Source organism: Zosterops lateralis (assembly GCF_965231275.1).
Source record: "Zosterops lateralis genome assembly, chromosome: 32".
In the NCBI taxonomy this organism is placed as follows: domain Eukaryota; kingdom Metazoa; phylum Chordata; class Aves; order Passeriformes; family Zosteropidae; genus Zosterops; species Zosterops lateralis.
The window spans coordinates 244,661-264,607 of NC_139792.1; the positions used below are offsets into that span (position 1 = coordinate 244,661).

General features: G+C 53.5%; 1 protein-coding gene across 1 annotated transcript; it reads right to left on the bottom strand.

Moving 5' to 3' along the window:
* Window positions 1-4,424: 4,424 nt before the first annotated feature.
* ATP5MC2 (ATP synthase membrane subunit c locus 2) lies at window positions 4,425-5,807 on the bottom strand. Its single transcript, XM_083880911.1, has 4 exons — window positions 5,688-5,807; window positions 5,189-5,260; window positions 4,942-5,114; window positions 4,425-4,645 (listed from the first exon to the last, which is right to left on the bottom strand). Exons 1-4 carry the CDS (start codon window positions 5,724-5,726, stop codon window positions 4,531-4,533), a joined length of 399 nt encoding a protein of 132 aa, XP_083737037.1. The 5' UTR covers window positions 5,727-5,807; the 3' UTR covers window positions 4,425-4,530.
* Window positions 5,808-19,947: the final 14,140 nt, after the last annotated feature.

Genomic DNA, 19,947 nt, shown 5'->3' on the forward strand with positions numbered 1-19,947 from the left:
TCACATCTCGGGACACTCCAGGTGGGCACGGGGAGCTCTGCCATGGAAAGCTCCAAAATCCAACGAAATTTGGGGATAAATTTCCCCAGCCCTGCTCCCACCTGCCTCCAGAGCTGGATGCTCTGCCCTCACACTTCCAGGACCCAAAATTAATTAATTAAGTAGTGAATCCATCCCAGGAATCCTGGCACCCAGCTGTCACCCCAATGACAATTATCTGCCCCTGCTCCTCATCCAGCCCTGTTCTACCAATACCCAGAACAAAAAAAGGGAATATTCAACATTCCCACTGCTGGAAGAGCCTGACCACAGATCTCACCACAACAGAGGAGGAGAAACCATCACTAATTAAAAATTAGAGAAACTCTTTGCTAATTAATATAATTAATATGATTAATTACATTAATTATCTTAATTAGCAAAGTTCTTTTTTTCTCACAGCAAAAGTTCACTGTCATTTACCAAACTTCCAGCAACACAGGTACAAACACCCAGGGACAGCACTCAGGTGTAAACACCCACAGAAACCAAGAGGTGTAAATACCCATGGACAGCACTCAGGATTCCAAGCAGGAACCCACACAAAACCTGACTGAACCCATTTTTAGTCTCTCCAAGCCAATCCTCACCCACCTCCAGCCCAAAGAGAACCCACCCCTGGCTCCCCAGGCCCACCCCGACCCCACAAATCCCTCCAAGACAACACTGGGAATTCTCAGATCACCGGGAAGGGGGAGAAAAATAATTGATGAATTCCAGGAAGCAACAGGTCCCCCCCCCAGAGCTGAAGGCCTCTCACCAAAAGGTTCAGGTTCTTTTCTGGCAGCGTTTCCTGCCTGGCTGCAGCACAGCTCGGGGCTGAACGAGGGGGGAAAGAGCACTTGGGGGAATCTGGCCTCCATTCACAGTGCCAGGAACAGGAATAGAACAACAAAAAAAGGAGGAAAAAATAGGAAAAAAAAAAAAAAAGAGAAATAAAAAAAAAGGCCTCAAGAAAGTCCAGGGATAAATAAACCCAGGCAGAGGAGCAGCAGCATCACGTGGGATGCAGCAGAGACGAGTCCAAAGCCAAATCCAAGGCAGAGCTCCTTCCCTGACACACAAAACCAGCCCGTGGGCACGGAGCCTGTTCCAGGGAGCCCTTCCAGGCACGGAGCTCTCCCAGCCCTGCCTGGGATGCTGAGAGCAGCTCCAGGAGGAGGAGAAAGGATTCCCTTCCTCAGCTGGACCCCACCCCACAGCCCTGCCTGTCCCCACAGCCCTGCCTGTCCCCACAGCCCTGCCTGTCCCCACCCCGCTGCTGCTTCCTCTCCCCAAGTTCCCCATTTCCCAAACCCGGGGGATTCCCATCCCAAACTCGGGGGATTCCCACCCCAAACCCCCTTCACCCCGTGCTCCAGCCCGCCTCAGGGGGATTTCAGAAGAAATGGGGATAAAGACATGAACAAGGAGCTGGAATTGGTTTTAGCCACATCCTTTGACTTGGCTGTGTCCATCCAGGCTGTCCCACAGCACTTCCAGAAGTGTCCTGGGCAGGAGGGACTCCTGTACCTGCCCAGGTGGGCACAGCACCTCTGTGTGTGTACCTGAGTACCTCTGTGTGCATCTGTGTGCACCTGAGCACTTCTGTGTGCATCTGTGTGCACCTGAGCATCCCTGTGTGCACCTATGTGCCCCTCAGCACCTCTGTGAGCATCTGTGTGCACCTGTGTGTGCACCTGAGCACCTCCCTGGCCCCTCAGCCCCTGCAGCTCCCCCCCAGCTCACCCTCAGGGCCCTGCTGGGAAAGGCTGCAGGGCCCTGGGGAATCAGGAACCCTGAGAAAGCAGAAATAAAACAGAAACCCCTGTCAGAAATGGGCCCTGGGCAGGGCAGGGCCCAGTCACAGCGAAAGGGGAATCGAGGGAGGGGATCTGACACATCCCCAAAGGTTGTGTGGAGCCTTTTCCCCCTCCTGACACATCCCAAGGGTTGTGTGGAGCCTTTTCCCCCTCCTGGTGGGAGCCCCGGGCTCAGGGCTCTGTTGCACACCCCGTCCAGCTGGGGATGGCAGGAGGGATGCAGGAAAACAGGGATAAACCCTGGGAAAAGACTGGAACAGCTGCACAGGGAGCAGTGAGGAGGGGAGACACAACCTCTGAGGGCTCATGTCCAGAGTCCCACAGCTCAGGAACACCCAAACCCAGGAGTTTTTCCGTAGGAAAAGGGCTGGTTCCAGGTTCCCAAAGCAGACTGACTCCCAGCTCCAATCCCAGTTCACAGGATGAGAACAGAACCCTTTTCTGGGAGCTGCCCCAAGCCCCCCAGAGCCACAGGAGCTGAACTGAGCCCTCCCAGAGGAGCAGGGGATTTCACCCTCCCTCCCTCTGCTCTCCCACAAACTCTGCAGTTATTCCTGGGCTTTGCTGAGAAAACCCTGGGGCTCTGCAAGTGCTGCTGGATTCCTCCCCAGAGCTGCCCCAGGAACATTGTGGGTGAAGAGTTCCTGCCAGGAGCTGGAGAACCCCTCTGGATCACCCCCAGAGGAGCAGAGTGGGAATTCAGTGCAGTCAGAGCCACCTGTACATGAATAACCTGGAGTGGGGTCCTTGCAGGGACCTGGACAGGAAACAGGTGGCACCTCCAAAGGGACAATGTTGGCATGAGGGAAATGGGACAGAGAAAGGGGCAGGAGGAGCAAAACGGGGAGAGCCTCCCCTCTGCCCCCAGCTCACACTGACCCTGCACACCCTACCTGGAGAACAAACTCCTCAAACTCTGCAGCTCCTGATGTTTGTGCCTTCCTGCTGCTGCCTTCACCCACAGCCAGGGCAGCCACGGACCCCCAACTCCCCCTGGACCCCCTGACAGCCCCTCCCCAGCAGAGCCAGGGGTGCAGACCCCTCCCCACAGCCCCAGGTCCAGCCAGGGGGGCTCCTCAGCACCTCAGGGGTCCCACATAGGACCCCCCAAAGGCTCCCCCAACTTCTGAGGTCCTGTTCTTGACCCCCCACATCTCCTCAGGGCTCCCCAGGCCATGAGCCCTGAAGGCCCTGGACCCTGAAGGGTGACCCCCAAAGGCACCCCCGACCCCCAAATTCCCCCTCATCCTCACCCCCAAGTCCCTCAGGACTCCTCCCGCCTCTCCAGGGCTCATCCCAGAATCCTTCTCCCCTTAAACCCCCCACGGTCACTGTCCCCTCTTTGCACCCCCTCATACCCCCCAGGAGCCCCCTCAGAGTCAGGCTCCCTGCAGACCCCCCAGACCCGCTGACTGCCCCCAAAATACCGGGACCCCCAGCCCTGAGCCCCCCCAGGCCCATCCCGGGGCTCATCCCGACCACCCTCAGCCCCATCCCGGACACCCTCGGCCCCATTTCGGACACCCCCAGCCCCATTTCGGGCCCTCCCCGGGCTCCCCCTCAGGGCCCCCCGCGCTCCCCCCGGCACCGCCCGGGCCCCTCGCTGCTCCTTGGCCCCTCCCCAGGGGCGGGGCTTGGCCTCAGAGCGGCGCCCCCCTCGCCCGCCATTGGCTGCCGCGCCCGCCGCTCCGGGGCTGCGCGCGACGCGATTGGCCGGGACGCGCCGTCACTCAGCCCGGGGGCGGCGCGGGCGGAGCCGCTGCCTCACGAAAACTCGGGCAGAGTTGTGGGGGGAGGGGCCGGCCGGGGCTCCCGCCGCCCCCGGAGCTCCCCCGCCGCCGCCGCGGGACCGCCCGGGGCCGCTCCGCCGCCGCCGCGCCGGGGCCGCCGTTACCTGAGGGAGCCGGGCCGGGTCCTCGCGCTGGCGCCGCTCGCGCTGGGGCTCCCGCCGCCCCCCCCGCCCCGCGCGCCAGGCTCTCGCGAGACCCGCGGGGAGGTAACGGCGCGGCGGCCAATGAGATGCCCCGGGGGCGGGGCTATGGCCAATGAGGGGGCGTGGTCCCCACGTCCATGGGGCGTGTCCAGAGAGAGGCCCCGCCCAGGAGGCCGCGCGCGCTGCGGGCACCGCCACACGTGGGGAGCGGGGACACCCCGGGGACAGCGGGGACACACCGGGATACAGCGGGGATACACTGGAGACACCCCAGGGACACACCTGGGACACCCCGGAAATACACCGGGGACACACTTGGGGACACACCTGGGACACCCAGGGGACACACCCGGGACACACCTGGGACACACTTGGGACACCTCCAGGACACCCCGGCGACACACCCGGGACACCCCCAGCTCACAGGGACCCCCCAAATCCCAGGGGGGCACGGCTGGAACTGTCCTCCCCAGCAGCCGGGACACCCCAGACCCCGCAGCCCCTCCAGAGGCCCCCAGGTATCAGAGACATCCCCGTCCCTTTGGGGACACTCTGAGGGCTCCGAGGCAGGCTCAGCCCAGAGGGGACACATCCAGCTGCAGACAGGTGACACCGGCCAGGGCCACCAAGGAGACACGAGGAGCTCAGACTGTCACCAAACCGTCTTTATTCCCTGTCCCGGCACCCCCGGCCGGGCACGGGGCCACCGTCCCCGCTCACGGCTGTCACTGTCACCTCAGGGCTCTGTCACCGCTGTCACATGGCGAAGAGGATGAGGAAGGCCACCATGAGGCAGAAGAGCCCCATGGCCTCGGAGAGGGCGAAGCCCAGGATGGCGTAGGAGAAGAGCTGCTGCTTCAGAGAGGGGTTCCTGCAGGAACAGGGGCTCAGGGGGCATGGCCACCTCGGTCCCTGTGCCCCCCTCAGAGTCCCCTGTGCCCCCCCCAGAGCATCCTGTCCCCCAAAACCCCTGAGCCCCCCGAGGCCCCTGTGCCGCTCGAACCCCCTGTCCCCCCCTGAGGCCCCCTGTCCCCCTGTCCCTGTCCCCACCTGGCGTATCCGATGATGAGGCTCCCGAACACGGTGTGTCCCTGTCCCTGTCCCCCCGTTCCCTGTCCCCCTGTCCCCCTGTCCCTGTCCCCCCTGTCCCCCATCCCCTGTCCCCACCTGGCGTATCCGATGATGAGGCTCCCGAACACGGTCCCGATCCCGGCCCCCGAGCCCGCCACTCCCACGGTGGCGGCGCCGGCCCCGATGAACTTGGCGGCGGTGTCGATGTCCCGGAGGGCAGCGCTGGTCCGCAGGGCGCGGGGGGCTCCTGGCCGGGCCTGGGAGCCGCTCTGGGGGGCAGCCGGGGTTAATTAACCCCGGCCCCTCCCGGGCCTCAGTTTCCCCCCCAGCCCAGGTGCGTTACCTGCTCCGGCCTCGCCTCCGGGCTCAGCGCCGCCGACAGGGGCTGGCCCAGCACCCGCGGGCTCCTCCTCACCTGCGGGGCACAGGGGGCTCACCTGGGGGACAGCAGGGACCCCCTGCTCCCCCCGGGGCCACCCCCAGCCCTCGGTGGGGACAGCAGGACTCGCCCTGGGGGACTGTCCCCGCACCCCGGGGGTGGCACTGCCAGCGCTGCGTCCCCAAAGTGTCCCCAGAGCTCCCCGAGGGGTCAGTGCTCACCCCCAGGGCGGGGACAGGGACAGAGGACAGGGGACAGGGACAGGGACAGGGGACAGGGATGGGGACAGGGATAGGGGACAGGGGACGGGGACAGGGGACAGGGACAGGGATAGAGGACAGGGGACGGGGGACAGGGGACAGGGACAGGGATAGGGGACAGGGGACGGGGACAGGGGACAGGGATGGGGGACAGGGATAGGGGACAGGGGACGGGGACAGGGACAGGGGCTGTCACTACTCACAAGCGCAGGAGCGGAGACGAACTTTGCACAGGTGAACATGGCGAGGACGGAGGGACACGTGGGACACGGCCCGAGGGACAGACGGGGACACGGCTGGAGGGGACACAGGAGTGAAGGGCTGAGGAACGGGGGGTCCGGCCCCACGGGTGACCCCGGCTCCGGGGGGTCACACAGGGGACAGGGGGACACTCGGGAAGGGCAGGACGGGCCGCTGTCACCCGGGGGGGACCTCCTGGCAGTCGGGGATGGCCGTGTCACCCCCGGCTGGGGACAGGAGCTCCCAAAGGCCCCGGGCCCGGCCTGGGGACCCCCGGCCCTGGCAGGAGATGGGGGCACTGGGGAGAGACTGTGACCCCAAAGAGGGGGATGCCCCAAACTGGGCCCTGAGGGGGCGACACCGGCCCTGTCCCCACCCTCAGAGCGGGGGGCTCCGTTCGCCTCCTCTCCCGGGCTCTGTCCCCGCCAGGGCTCTCTGTGTCCCCTCCCGGGCTCTCAGTGTCCCCACCTAGACCTCAGTGTCCGTCCCTGGGCTCTGTCCCCTCCCGAGGGGCTCTGTCCCCCCCAGCGCTCTCTGTGTCCCCCGGGGCTCTAAGTGTCCCCTCCCTGGGCCCTGTCCCTTCCCGGGGCTCCGTGTCCCCCTGGACTCTCAGTGTCCCCTCCCGGGGCTCCCACTGTCCCCTCAGGGCTCCCACTGTCCCCTCAGGGCTCTCAGTGTCCCCTCCGGGGCTCGGTGTCCCCTCAGGGCTCCGTGTCCCGTCCCCGGGCCGGCCGCCCCGTCTCACCGGGCTCCGCCGGGCAGGTCGCGGCCGCTCCGTGTGCGCAGGCGCGGCCCGGGAGCGCGGCCGGGGGGCGGCGGGGCCACGAGTGGCGCCCCCTGCCGGCCGGGAGGACCCGGAAATGAGCAGGGGGCGTGTTTTGGGGCGTGGTTTGGGGCGTGGTTTTGGGGCGTGTTTTGGGGCGTGTTTTGGGGCGTGTTTTGGGGGTTTGGGGCGGGGCTTGGGCGGGGCTTGGGCGGGGCTTGGGGCGGTGCCGCGCGCGCCCTCTAGTGGGAATAACTGGGAGCGCAGGTGTCCCCTCTGTGTCCCCTCCGTGTCCCCGCCATGGCCCCGTCACGTCCCCACCGTGTCCCCACCGTGTCCCCGGAGGTGCAGGGAGGGCACAGTGCCACCCCCAGGTGCTGTGTCACCTCCCCCAGGTGCAGCGTCCCCTCCCAGGGCTGTGTGTCCCCCCTGCTGGAGTGTCCCCACCTTCCAGACACCGTCACCCCCCTGGGTACATTGTCACCCCTGAGTGGCGTGTCCCCAATTTGAGCTCAGTGTCCCCTCTGGGTCCTGTGTCCCCCCCTTGGGGACATTGCCACCCCCGTGTCCTGTGTCCCCCCCGCCTTGGGGACATTGCCACCCCCGTGTCCCCCCCGTGTCCCGTGTCCCCCCTTGGGGACATTGTCCCCTCCCTGTGTCCCCCCTGTGTCCCGTGTCCCCCCTTGGGGACATTGTCCCCTCCCCGTGTCCCCCCCGCCTCTCTGGCAGCGCCGCAGCCGCGGGATCCGTCACGGCCATTAATTAAAGCAGGGCGATAATTAATTGCCATTAACGGGAAATCAATAACGAGGAGCCGGGGCTGGGGGGGCTCCGGCTGCGGCTGAGCGGGGGGGGGGGAGCCACAGACTCGGAGGGGCCGCGCCCCCTCCCCAATTCCCTTTAATGGCCGCGATCCCGCTCCAGCCCCCCCAAAACCCCCCAAAATCCCCCCGAATCTCACCCCCCAAACCCACCCTCTCCCCCCTCCCTCCTCCCCCGCCCTTCCCCCCCCTTTCCCCTCCCCCTTTTCCCATCTTTTTTCTCTCTTTTTCCCCATTTTATTGTTTTATTTCCCATTTCAGCCGCGGCTCCTCCATTTGCTGCCCTGAACGCCGGGGATTTAAACCCAAAATCCGGCCGGGCAGGGGCGGGGGGGGTCCTGAGGAGACCCCCGGTCACCCCCAGTTTCCCCCCCATGGGTTTCATGTCCCCGCACTGGTTTTGACCTTGAGGTTAATGGAGGAGGGGTCTGGGGGGGTCTGGGGGGGTTTGAAAGGTCTGGGGGGGTCTCAGGGGTGTCTGAAGGGTCTGGGGGGGTCTGAGGGGGGTCTGAAGGGTCTGGGGGGGTCTCAGGGGGTCCCCTCACTTTCGGAGCCCGGTGAGACTGGGGAAACTGAGGCACGAGCGGGGGGGCTGGTGTGAATTTGGGGGGTGGGAGGGTCTGGAGGGGCTGAGGGGGGATTTTTGGGGGGGCTTCGAGGTGGGAGGGGGTTTGGGGGGGATGAAGGGGATGGGGGGTCCCGGGATGGGGTTTTTGGGGTGGGGGGGCTGCCCCGATCCCGGGGGGGGACAGCAGGGGACACCCTGGGGACACCCTGGGGGGGCCGTGGGGGGCGTTTTTGGGGGGTCTGGGTGGGCTCCCCTCCCCCGACATCCCCGGGGTGTCCCCCCAGGGACCCCCCCGGGCCGTAAATCGGTGCCCGGTGGGGACACGGAGCCACAAAAGCGACAAAAAGCGACAAAAAGCGACAATGATTCAGCCGGGGTGGCGTCATGGGGGGCGGGGAGCGGGAACCGGGGGGATTTGGGGCGAATTCCGGGGGGTTTGGGGCCGCTGGAAGGGGCGGGGAGGGGAGCGCGGGGTTGATGTGCGGAGGCTGCAGCAGAATTGACAAAAATGACAATAAACGGCCCCAAAACGGTGTCAGCATTGCCGGGAATAGGGGGGTCTGGTCCTGGGAATTGGGGGGTTCTGAGCCCAGGAATGGGTGGATTTCTGGTCCCGGGAATTGGGAATTTCTCACCCCAGAAATGGAGGTTTTTCATCCCAGAAATGAGGAGTTTCATCCCAGGAATTGGAGTTTCTGATTCAAGGAATTGGGGATTTCTCCCCCTGGGAATTGGGGATTTTTTCCCCCAGGAATTTCGGGTCTCTCACTGCAGGAATTGGGGTTTCTGACCTCAGGAATTGAGGATTCCTCACCCCAGTCCCGTCCTCTCCCCCAGCCGTGGGGTCTGCGGCCAGTGGGGTCTGTGGGGCCCTTTTGGGGTGTCCTGGGGTCCCCCCAAACCCCCCTGGCCCTGCTCAGCCTCCTCAGCGCCGAATTCACTTTTCCCATTTGATTTTTCCTACTTTTTTAAATTATTTTTTCTCCTTTTTTTTTTATTTTTAAATTTTTTTTTCTTTTTATTTTTTTCTCTTTTTTTTTTTCCTTTTTTTATTTTTTTCTCCCTTTTTTACACGCTCATTTTATGACAAACTTTACTTTACGTGTGACATTTAAAAGCTGATCGGATCTTCCCTCCCGGACAGGGGAAATGGAGATATTTATTGGGGTCTGGGCGGTGCGGGAGATTTACACCGACAGCGACCGCCGGGAAAGGAGAAATTCGGGAATTCTGGTCCCCAGAGAGGGGCTGGGACAAACCCCGGCCTGGGGACAAACCCCGCGGGTTTTGGGGTTAAAAATGAGAATTTTGGGGTTGAAAATGAGATTTTTTGGGGGGTTGAAAATGAGATTTTGGGGTCAAAAATGAGATTTTTTTGGGGTCAAAAATGAGATTTTTTTAAGGCTAAAAATTGAGATTTTTTGGGGGAGAAAATTAGATTTTTGGGGGGTTGGAAATGAGATTTTTGGGGGGTTGAAAATGAGATTTTTGGGGAGTTGAAAATGAGATTTTTTGAGGTCAAAAATAAGATTTTTTTGGGGTCGAAAATGAGATTTTTTTTGGGGGGGGTCACCCTGCAGCCCCTCCCAGGTGGGGACAGGGACTTTGGGGCCACCCCCGGCCCTGGGGACACCCAGGGACAGCACAGGGGCCCCCCCGGGCTCTGTCCCCAATTGTCGGGACAATTGCTCCACCCGCAGGAGCAAAGCGGGACCGGGGAGGAGGAGGAGGAGGAGGAGGAGGAGGAGGAGGAGGAGGAGGAAGAGCACAGGGAGCGTTTGGGGCCCTCCTGGGTGGGGACACGGGGACAGGGGTGGGGACAGGGATAGGGATGGGACATGGAGACAGGGATGGGGACACTAAGAGGCCCAGGGGAGGAAGGACGTGACCGAGGAGGGAGAAATCCCTTTTTTTCCCTTTTATTTTCCTTTTCCCCCCTCTTTTCCCCCGTCTTTTCCCCTTTTTTTCTCCTTCCCCCCCCCTCGTCTTTTCCCTGCTTTTTTCCCCTTTTCCCTTTTGCCCTTTTTTTCCCTTCCCGCCCCCCCCGTTTTCCCCCATTTTATTTCCCTTTTTTCTCTTCTTTTCTCCTTTTTTCCCCCCTTTTTCACCTTTTTTCCCCCCCTTTTCCCTTCGTTTTCCCCTTTTTACCCTTCTTTTTCTCCATTTTTTCCCCTTTCCCCCTCTTTATTTCCCTTTTTTTGCTTCTTTTTTTCCTTTTTTTTCCCTGTCTTTTTCCCCCTTTCCCCCCCGCCTTTTTTCCCTTTTCCTTCCTTCCTTCCCTTCCCCCAATGCTAAAAAAAATAAACCATCCCAAACCCCAAAAATCTCCAAAATCCCCCCAAATCCCAATTATCCCACCAAAAAATCCCCCAAATTTTTTGCCCCCAAACCCAAATTTTTGCCCCAAACCCCCAATTTACCCTCCCAAACCCCAATTATTCCCCCAAAATCCAAAATATTCCCCCCCAAAACCCCAAATATCTCCCCCAAAACCCCAAATCCCCCCTCCAAACCCCAATTTTCCCCAAAAAATGTCATTTTTCTGCCCATTTTCCCCACTCAGAGCAGAGGAGGTGAAGCCTCTCTGAGCCCGGCCCAGCCCCGCAATTCATCATTTTTATTTCCAGCTGTAACTGACAAATTGTTCCGTATTTTATATCGGATCCCTCCAGGCAAAAGGAGCTGAGGGATGGGAATAGTTCTCTATTTTTTTTCCCATTTTTTTCCTCCTTTTTTTCCTCCTTTTTTCCCCTTTTTTTCTCCTTTTTTTCCCCTTTTTTCCCCTTTTTTCCCCTTTTTCTTCCCCTTTTTTCCCCCCCCATTTCCCCCCCCTCCCTCTTTAAAATTTTTTTCTTTTGGCATCACCTTGAAAAAATAAAAAATAATAATAAAAATAAAAAAAGGCTCATAAAAGGCAATAATAAAATAAAAAACCTGGGTGTTAGAACAGCTCGATGCTGGTAATGAGCACCACAGAGAGGCCCCATAAACCCGGCCTGGGCACAGTCTCCCCCCGCCCCAAAAATCCCCTTTTATTGCCTCAAAAATCCAGCGAAAACACCCCAAAAAATCTCATTTATTCCCCCCAAAAATCTCATTTATTCTCCCTCAAAAATCCCAGTTTTTCCCTGCAAAAATCCCATTTATTCCCCCGTAAAAATCCCATTTATTCCCCCCAAAATCCCATTTATTTCCCCCCAAAAATCGGCGCTGCCGTGGCTGGAAAAGGGGGGAAAATATATAAAAATATATAAAAAATAAAAATAAATATATATATATAAATTGAACATTAAAAATCTGATTTTTTTTTCCTCCATTTTCCCTGTGCAAAGCTGGGATGTTTCTCCTCAAAAAAAAATCCCATTTTCAGTGGGATTTTAATTGTCTTTGAAAAGGTCAGGAAATGTTCCTTCCCCCAGGTTTTTATCCCGATTTATTTGTCCCTCCCAAGAGGAGCCGGAGCTGAAAACCTTCTGCTTTAGGGGGGGGGAAAAAATCAATAAAATTCAACAGAAATAGGGAAAAAACCCTCAATAAAATCAAAGAGAAATAAGGGGAAAAAAACCAAAATAAATTCAACAGAAATAGTGGTGGAAAAATCAATAACATTAAAACAAAATAGGTGGGAATAATCAATAAAATTCAACAGAAATAGAGAAAAAAAATCAGATTTTTTTTCCCCCTTTTTCCCCGCTCTGAAATTCCTGGTATTTTTTCCCCAAAATCCCATTTTTTCACCCCATTTTTGGGGCCCCACGTGGGGTTTTTATGGCCCTGATTTTACTGGGGAGGGGGAATTGGGGCCTGGACCCAGAGATGTCCCAAAATCCCCCAAAATTCCCCCAATTTTGGGCCCCTTTTGGGGTCGTTCCCACCCTGGGCTCGGCCTCCCAACATGGGGGGAAAATTCGCTTTTTTTGGGAAAAATTCACTTTTTGGGGGGGAAATTTCTCTTTTTTTTGGCGGGAAATTTCGATTTTTTTTTGGCGGGAAATTTCGATTTTTATGGGATTTTAATGGATTTTATGGATTTTTACACAATTTTACCTTTTTTAATGGGATTTACAGGTGTTTTTATGAGATTTTAACAGATTTTTATGGGATTTTAAAGGATTTTAACAGATATTTACAAGATTTTCTGTGATTTTTACTGATTTTTACAGGATTTTACACAGTTTTAGGGGATTTTTACACAATTTCACGTGGTTTAACGTGATTTTTTCCAGGATTTACGGATTTTAATGGTGTTTTTACAGGTTTTTATGGATTTGGTGTGATTTTTATGGGGTTTTAGGCGGTTCGGCAGGATTTTTAACACAATTTTTAACAGATTTTTACAGGATTTTCATGGGATTTTTAACGCAATTCTCATGGGATTTTTAAAATGGGATTTTAATGGACTTTACCCAGTTTTAGTTTTTTTTTTTTTTTTTTTTTTTTTTTTTTTTTTTTTTTTTTTTTTTAACGGGGATTTTATGGAATTTTTAAGTGATTTTAAGGGATTTTTTTTACACAATTTTATGGGTTTTTACTGGATTTTTACGATTTTATGGATTTTAACGGCTTTTACTGGATTTTTATGGGATTTCGCAGCGTTTCACGGGATCTCACTGATTTTATGGGATTTTATGGGAATTTTACAGAATTCTAAGGGATTTTACGGAATTCTATGGGATTTCATGGGATCTCACGAGATTTTACGGGATTTTAAGGGGTTTTTAAGGGGTTTTACAGGATTTGATGGGATCTCGCGGGATCTCACGGGATTTTACGGGATTTTACGGAATTTGATGGGATTTTATGGGATTTTACGGGATTTTAAGGGATTTTATGGGATTTTTGCCTCTGCCCTGTTACAAACAGCCCCAGTTCCCGCAGGGGGATCCCTGGCTTTGATCCCACACCCCTGAAAATCCCCAAATCCCTGTGAGATCCCCCCATGGAAACCCCCGACCCCACTGGGGGAAGATCCCGGCCTCGGCCTGGGTGTTTTCCATGGAAAACCGGGATTTTTGGGATCCCTGCGGTGCCGGGAGGGTTTGGGGTGATCCCAAAAGGCGCGGCGGGTGCTACGCGCGGTGCGGGCACTAGATGGGGAAATGGGAACGGCGGCGAGCGGAGAGGGAGAGGGATTGCAGCCGGGAATGGGGGGAAATAAATGCCAAAAAATTCCCCTACTAAAAAAATCCCACCCCAAAAAAATTCCCCCAAAAAATATACCCCCCCCCCCAAAAAAAATCCCCTCCAAATAATAAAAAAAATCACACCTCAAAAAAATACACCCCTCCAAAGAAATACACCCCAAAAAATCCCCCCCCAAAAAATCCCCCTCCAAAAAATCCCCCCCCCAAAATCCCCCCCGAAAATCACCCCAAAATCCTCCCAAAAAAATCCACCCCCAAAAAATCTCCCCCCCAAAATACACCAAAGAAATGCACCCCAAAAATTCCCACCCCAAAAAATCCACCCCAAAGATCCCCCCAAAAATGCCCCCCCAAAAGTCCCCTCTAAAAATCCCCCCCAAAAAAATCCCGCCAAAAAAATCCCTCCCCAAAATCTCCCCCAAAAAATCCCCCCAAAAATCCACCCCAGAACCGGGGCTGGAAATGGGGCGGTGGGAGCGGGGCTGGGGGGTCTTGGGGGGTCCTGGGAGGTCCGGGGGGGTCCTGGGGGGTTCTGGGGAGTCCTGGGGTGGGGAATTTGGGGTTTGGAGGAGGGAAAGGGGAAAAGGAACAGGGGAGGGGGATCAGGGAGAGACCCGGGAGGGTCCTGAGGGAAATTCCTGCAATTCCTGAAATTCCTGGAATTCTTGTGATTCTGGATCCCAGAAAAACAACCCCGGGGAGCCTTTGGGAATTCTGGTGGCCCCTGGGGAGGTTCTGGTGGCCCAGGGCAGGTTTTGGAGCCCTAAAGGGATAAAACTGAGCCTGGGCGTGATAAGGAACTGTGATAAGTGATAAGGATCAGTGATAAGGCTCCGCCCAAGGATCTCTGATAAGGATCAGGACAAGGATCATGACAAGGTTAAACAATAAGGATCAGTGATAAGGATCAGTGACAAGGGTCATGACAATGTTAAGTGATAAGGATCCCTGATAAGGATCCCTGATAAGGATCCCTGATCAAGATCACTGATAAGGATCCCTGATCAGGATCCCTGATAAGGATCCCTGATCAGGATCACTGATAAGGACAGATGCCCAGCCGAGACAATAAATAAATCCAATAAAATTCCCCGCCTGGTTTTTCCATCACCCAAAATTCTTTTTCCCCCCATTTCTCGCCCCACGACTCGGCCTGTCAGGACCCGCAGTGGGGCTGGGCCCTAAAAACAAACAAAAAAATTAAATAAAAAGGGAAGATCGTGGGGCCGAACCTTGAAACCCCCCAAAACTTAAATAAAAATGGAAAATCCCAGATTTTTTGCAGGGCCGAGCCCTAAAACTGAAAGAAAAATCCCAGAATTCGTGCAGGGCCAAGCCCTAACCCCCCAAAAAAATAAAACAAATATGGAAAATCCCAGAATTTGTGCAGGGCCAAGCCCTAGCCCCCCCAAAAAATTAAAAAAATATGGAAAATCACAGAATTCGTGCAGAGCCAAGCCCTAAAACCCCCCCAAAAATAAAAATATAAATTGAAAATCCAAAATCCGTGCGGGGCCGCCCCCGCGCCGCACAATTAACGTGGATAATTCCATCTCTGGGCTTTAATTTTGCTCCTATTTCCCAAGATTTAATTGGCAGCGCGGGAGGCGCTAATTGGCATCACCGACCCCGCCCCGCTGGAGCCAAGGGGGCCCTTTTGGTCCTTCTTCTCCTTTTTATTTTTATTTATTTTTAATTAATTTTTTTTCTTCTCTTTTCTTCTCCTTCTTCTCATTTTTTTTTTTTTTTAATTTTTTTTTTTTTTTTTTAATTTTTAATTTTTTCTTCTTTTTCTCCTTCTCAGGCTCCTAAATCGAGTTTTCCCAAAGATTTTTTCTCAAAATCCCAAGGCCCAGGCCAAGAGAAGTCAGAAAGGCTCCAGATCTGGGCTGGGGACGGAGATTTTTGGGATTTATGGAAATGTGAGGATCTGTCCTGCAGACCCCACAGAGCCACAGGGTTGGGATGGGTTTGGGCATTTTTTGCGCATTTTTTGGGGATTTTTTTGGGGCCATTCCCGGAGTTTCTCAGGGGGTTCCATCCCCAGGGCGGCCTGGGGGATAAACTCAGCCCAATCCTGGATTTAAATCCAACCTAAAAATCCCCAGAGCAGGAGCTGAGCCCAGTCCTGGCCCTGAGGAGCCTCTGGAGAAGTTCCCGTGGGTGGAAAATTAAAATAAAAACAAAACAAAGCAGATTTTGAAGCGTTGTCATTATCCTGCCATAAATCCTGAGTGCTCCCGGAGCTCCTGCTCGGCCCTGAGCCGCTCTGGGAATGATTTTGGGATTTTTTTTGGGAATATTTTCATGTCCCTGCAGAATCCTGAGAGCCCCACAGCCCCCGATTCCTCTCTGGGAATGATTTGGGGACTTTTTTGGGAATATTTCCCTGCTCCTGTACAGTCCCACAGTCCTGATCCCTCTTTGGGAATATTTTAGGCATTTTTTGGGGGGATATTTCCCTGCTCCAGAACTCCTGCATGGCCCCAGTCCCTCTCTGGGAATATTTTGGGATTTTTTGGGAATATTTCCCTGCTCCTGTACGGGCCCACAGCCCCAATCCCTCTCTGGGAATATTTTGGGATTTTTTGGGAACATTTCCCTGCTCCTGTACGGGCCCACAGCCCTGAGCCCACTCTGGGAATATTTTAGGGATTTTTTTGGGGGAATGTTTCCCTGTCCAGAGCTCTTGCACGGCCCTGATCCCTCTCTGGGAATATTTTGGGATTTTTTGGGAACATTTCCCTGCCCCCCTCAGCAAACCCTGCTGGGCTCTTTCCTCCAGGACATTTTTCCCTTTTCTCAGACCTGCCTGGGGAGGAATTTTCAGGTTTGAATTATTTTTTTTTGGGATCTGCCGGTGACCTCAAACCCCTCCCTCCCCTGGCCGCGTCTGCTGAGCCATTTTTCCCTTTGTGTCTCCAAAATCCCAAATAAACCAGCTCTGCCCAAAGTCCCCCGGCCCCGGCATGGGGTTATTACGTTAATTGGCTGCCGCTAATTACGCTGATGACGGTAATGACCGGCCTGGTGTCACACAAATAATAAACCACGCTGACATCACTGCCAAGCGCCGGATCCCACAGGCGATTTTGGATTTATTTCGGATTTTTTTTTTCCGGATTTTTTTTTTTTTAGGATTTTTTTTTCGGATTTTTAAAATTTTATTCTATTTTATTTTATTTATTTAACTTTATTTTACTTTATATTTTATTTTATTTTATTTATTTTATTTTATTTATTTTTTTATTTTACTTGATTTTACTTGATTTTATTTTGCTTTACTATATTTTATTTATTTTATTTTACTTTATTTTATTTTACTTTACTTAATTTTATTTATTTAACTTTATTTTACTTTATTTTATTTTATTTTTATTTTACTTGATTTTAATTGATTTTATTTTGCTTTACTATATTTTATTTATTTTATTTTACTTTATTTTATTTTATTTTATTTTACTTTACTTAATTTTTTTATTTTTTATTTTACTTTATTTTATTTTACTTTACTTAATTTTATTATATTTTTAAAATTTTATTTTATATATACATTTTTAATTCTATTCTATTCTATTCTATTCTATTCTATTTCCACACACTCCTCTCCTCCTGACGAGCCCCCGGAGCTCCTTTTTACACGCACACAACACGCAGGTTGATGTATTTTTAAACGCCTTTGATTTTTATCGCGGCTGTTTAATGATTTGTCCCGTTATTTATTATCAGGGGCCGCTCCCCGCGGGGACCCGCCGCATTAACGTGTAAATAACGCCGCAAATCCTCCCCTGGAGCCGTAAAAAAAAAAAAAGGAGATTTGGGAATAAACTTATTTATTTATTTGGGAATAAATTGACCCCCCTGTAAATGGAGATTTCCAATGAAAATTCCCCGAGCATGAAAAAAAAAAAAAATTCCATGGATGAAAATCCCGAAATAAATAAATAAATAAATAAATGACCCAAAAATGGGCTGGAAGTGACCCCAAAATGGGGCTGGAAATGACCCAAAATTGGGGCTGGAAATGACCTAAAAATGGGTCTGGGAATGACCCAAAAACGAGCTGGAAATTACTCAAAAACGGGCTGGAAATGACCCCAAAATGGGCTGTAAATGACCCCAAAATGGGGCTGGAAATGACCTAAAAAGAGGCTGGAAATGACCCAAAATGGGGCTGAAAATGACCCCAAAATGGGCTGAGAATGACCCAAAATGGGGCTGAAAATGACCCCAAAATGGGCTGGAAATTACTCAAAAATGGGCAAAAAATGACCCCAAAACGGGCTGAGAATGACCCAAATAGGGGCTGGAAATGACCTCAAAATGGGTCTGGAAATGACTCAAAAATGGGCTGAAAATGACCCAAAAATGGGTCTGAAAATGGCCCAAACCAGCCCCAAATTTCCCAGGATGTGCCAAAACTCCGTGAAATCACCCCAAAATAAAATCCCTCCCACCCAACCCAGGCCAGGCCGGATTTGGCCGGACTTGTTCCAAATTCCTTCCTTTTTTTTTTCATTTTTATTTTTTACTTTTTTTTTTTTTTTTTTTTTTTTTTTTCCTCCCCGGTGAAGTTCAGCCCCGGGGGGAAGAGGAGGGGACGGAGGAAGATTTATTTCCTCGCCGGCTCCAGATTTTCCTGGCAGCTCCAACCCTCATTAACTCCCGGCGTTAATTAGGAATCCCCTGAGCATTCCAGAGGGGGAAAACACAGAGGCGAATTTTAGGAATTTTTTTGGTTTTTCTCCCTTTTTCCAACCCCAAATCTGGGTGGGAATTTTGGGGTGGATTTGGGAAAAAAACCCAGAGTTGGCTTTGGGCTGATCAGGGTTTATGGGATTGAGAATTCCCAGGTTTTCCTGGGATTGATGATTCCCAAATTTCCTTGGGATTGACAATTTTCAGATTTTCCTGGGATTAGTAATTCCCAAATTTCCCTGGGATTAACCATTCCCAGTGCCCTCCCCGAGGGAGATTCCCAAGGATTTTTCCTTGGATTTTTGGAATTTAGGGGAACATTGGGATTTTTCCAGGCTGGAAGAACCCACTGGAAATTCTTGGGGAGGTTTTGGGGTGCAAATCCCAAAAAGGTTTTTAGGGCGAATCCGGCGCTTTTGGGGCATCTCCAGCAGAACCGCAGAAATCCGGGAATTTTCCAATTTTTGGGAAAAATTCGAAATTTGGGGGGAAAAAATGGGAATTTTGGGATTTTTTTTTTTTATTCCTCTTTGTTCCCGCACCTGAGCGCATCCCGGCGCGTTGCCATGGCAACGGGGGGGGGGGAGTCGCGTTCCCATGGAAACGGGAACTGCGGGAAGGGAGAAATTCCCGGATGGGGAAAAAAAATCCAGGGAAAATAAAACGGGAAAAGAAAAAAATCCAGGATGAGGATGGAGGGGGAAGGGCTCGTATGCAAATGAGCCCCGGGTTAATTGCGGGGTTGAATTGGGGGCGGGGCATCGGCTGGTTCATTAGTGCCGGGCCTTAATGAGATCAGGGGGGCGGGACTGGCCAAAATCTTCATTTCTAACCCCAAAAAATTCCCATTTCTAACCCCCAAAATCCCCATTTTTAACCCTCCAAAATCCCCATTTTTAACCCCCCAAAATCCCCATTTTTAACCCCCCAAAATTCCCATTTTTAACCCTCAAAAATCCTCATTTCTAAACCAAAAATCCCCATTTCCAACTCCCAAAAACTCTCCATTTCTAACCCCCAAAAAATCCCCTTTTATAACCCCAAAAATCCATTTCTAACCCCCAAAATCCCCATTTCCGACCCCAAAACAGCAGCAGCAGCTGCGGGGGCGGGGCTCAGAGCCCGGAGGGGTCGGGATTTATGGGATCTGTGGGATGCAGAGGGGGATTTATGGGATTTATGGAAATCAGGAGGGGTGGGATGGGTGGGATGCGGGGGGCGGGGTCAGGGAGGGATTTGTGGGATGCTGGGAGGGGATTGGTGGGATTTGGGGGCGGGATTTGGGGGATTTTTGGGATTGGTGGGATGCAGAGGGGGATTTGTGGGATTTATGGGATGCAGGGAGTGATGGGATTGGTGGGAAGCAAAGGGGGATTCCTGGGATTGGTGGGAAGGGCTGTGAGGTGGCAGCGCGGGATTGGTCGGGAGAGCGGGGACAGAGCGGGATTGGCTGAGGGGCTGTGGGGTGGGGAATGGGAATGGGGATAAAATAGAATGGGGATGTGTGAGTGACCCCCCGAGTGACCCCACCAGTGACCCCCGAGTGACCCCACCAGTGACCCCACCAGTGACCCCAGGAGTGACCCCTGTTCCTGATCCCATTTCTGATCCTGATCCCAATCCCGTTCCCTGTCCTGATTCCATTCCCAATCCCCTTCCCTGTCCCATTCCTGTTCCCAATCCCATTCCCGGCTCTGTCCGGTTCCTGATCCTGTTCCTCTCTCTGTGTCCCATTTCCAATATTGATCTTGTTCCCTGTCCCGTTCTTGGTCCCGTTCTGGTTCCTGTTTCCCTCTCCATGTCCCAATCCCATTCCTGATCCCAATCTCGTTCCCTTTCCCCGCTCCATGTCCCGTTCCCGATTCCAATCCCGTTCCCTGTTCTCGTCCCCTCTTGGTGTCCCAATCCCGTTCCCTGTCCAAATCCTGTTCCCCTTCTGGTGTCCCATTCCCATTCCCCATGTCCCGGTTCCCCCGGGGTATCCCACATCCCGTATCCCACATCCCATATCCCACATCCCTTATCCCTTATCCCATATCCCACATCCCACATCCCACATCCCACATCCCACATCCCATATCCCACATCCCACATCCCATATCCCAATCCCACATCCCATATCCCATATCCCACATCCCACATCCCATATCCCACATCCCACATCCCATATCCCAATCCCACATCCCACATCCCATATCCCACATCCCACATCCCATATCCCACATCCCA

Bases quoted from the DNA above. Each gene is read 5' to 3' on its own strand.
- ATP5MC2 (XM_083880911.1), bottom strand. From the start codon at position 5,726: ATGTTCACCTGTGCAAAGTTCGTCTCCGCTCCTGCGCTT. The intron at 5,261-5,687 runs GTGAGTAGTGAC...TGTGCCCCGCAG, and splicing joins TCGTCTCCGCTCCTGCGCTT to GTGAGGAGGAGCCCGCGGGT. The intron at 4,646-4,941 runs GTGGGGACAGGG...CTGTTCCTGCAG, and splicing joins CTCATCATCGGATACGCCAG to GAACCCCTCTCTGAAGCAGC.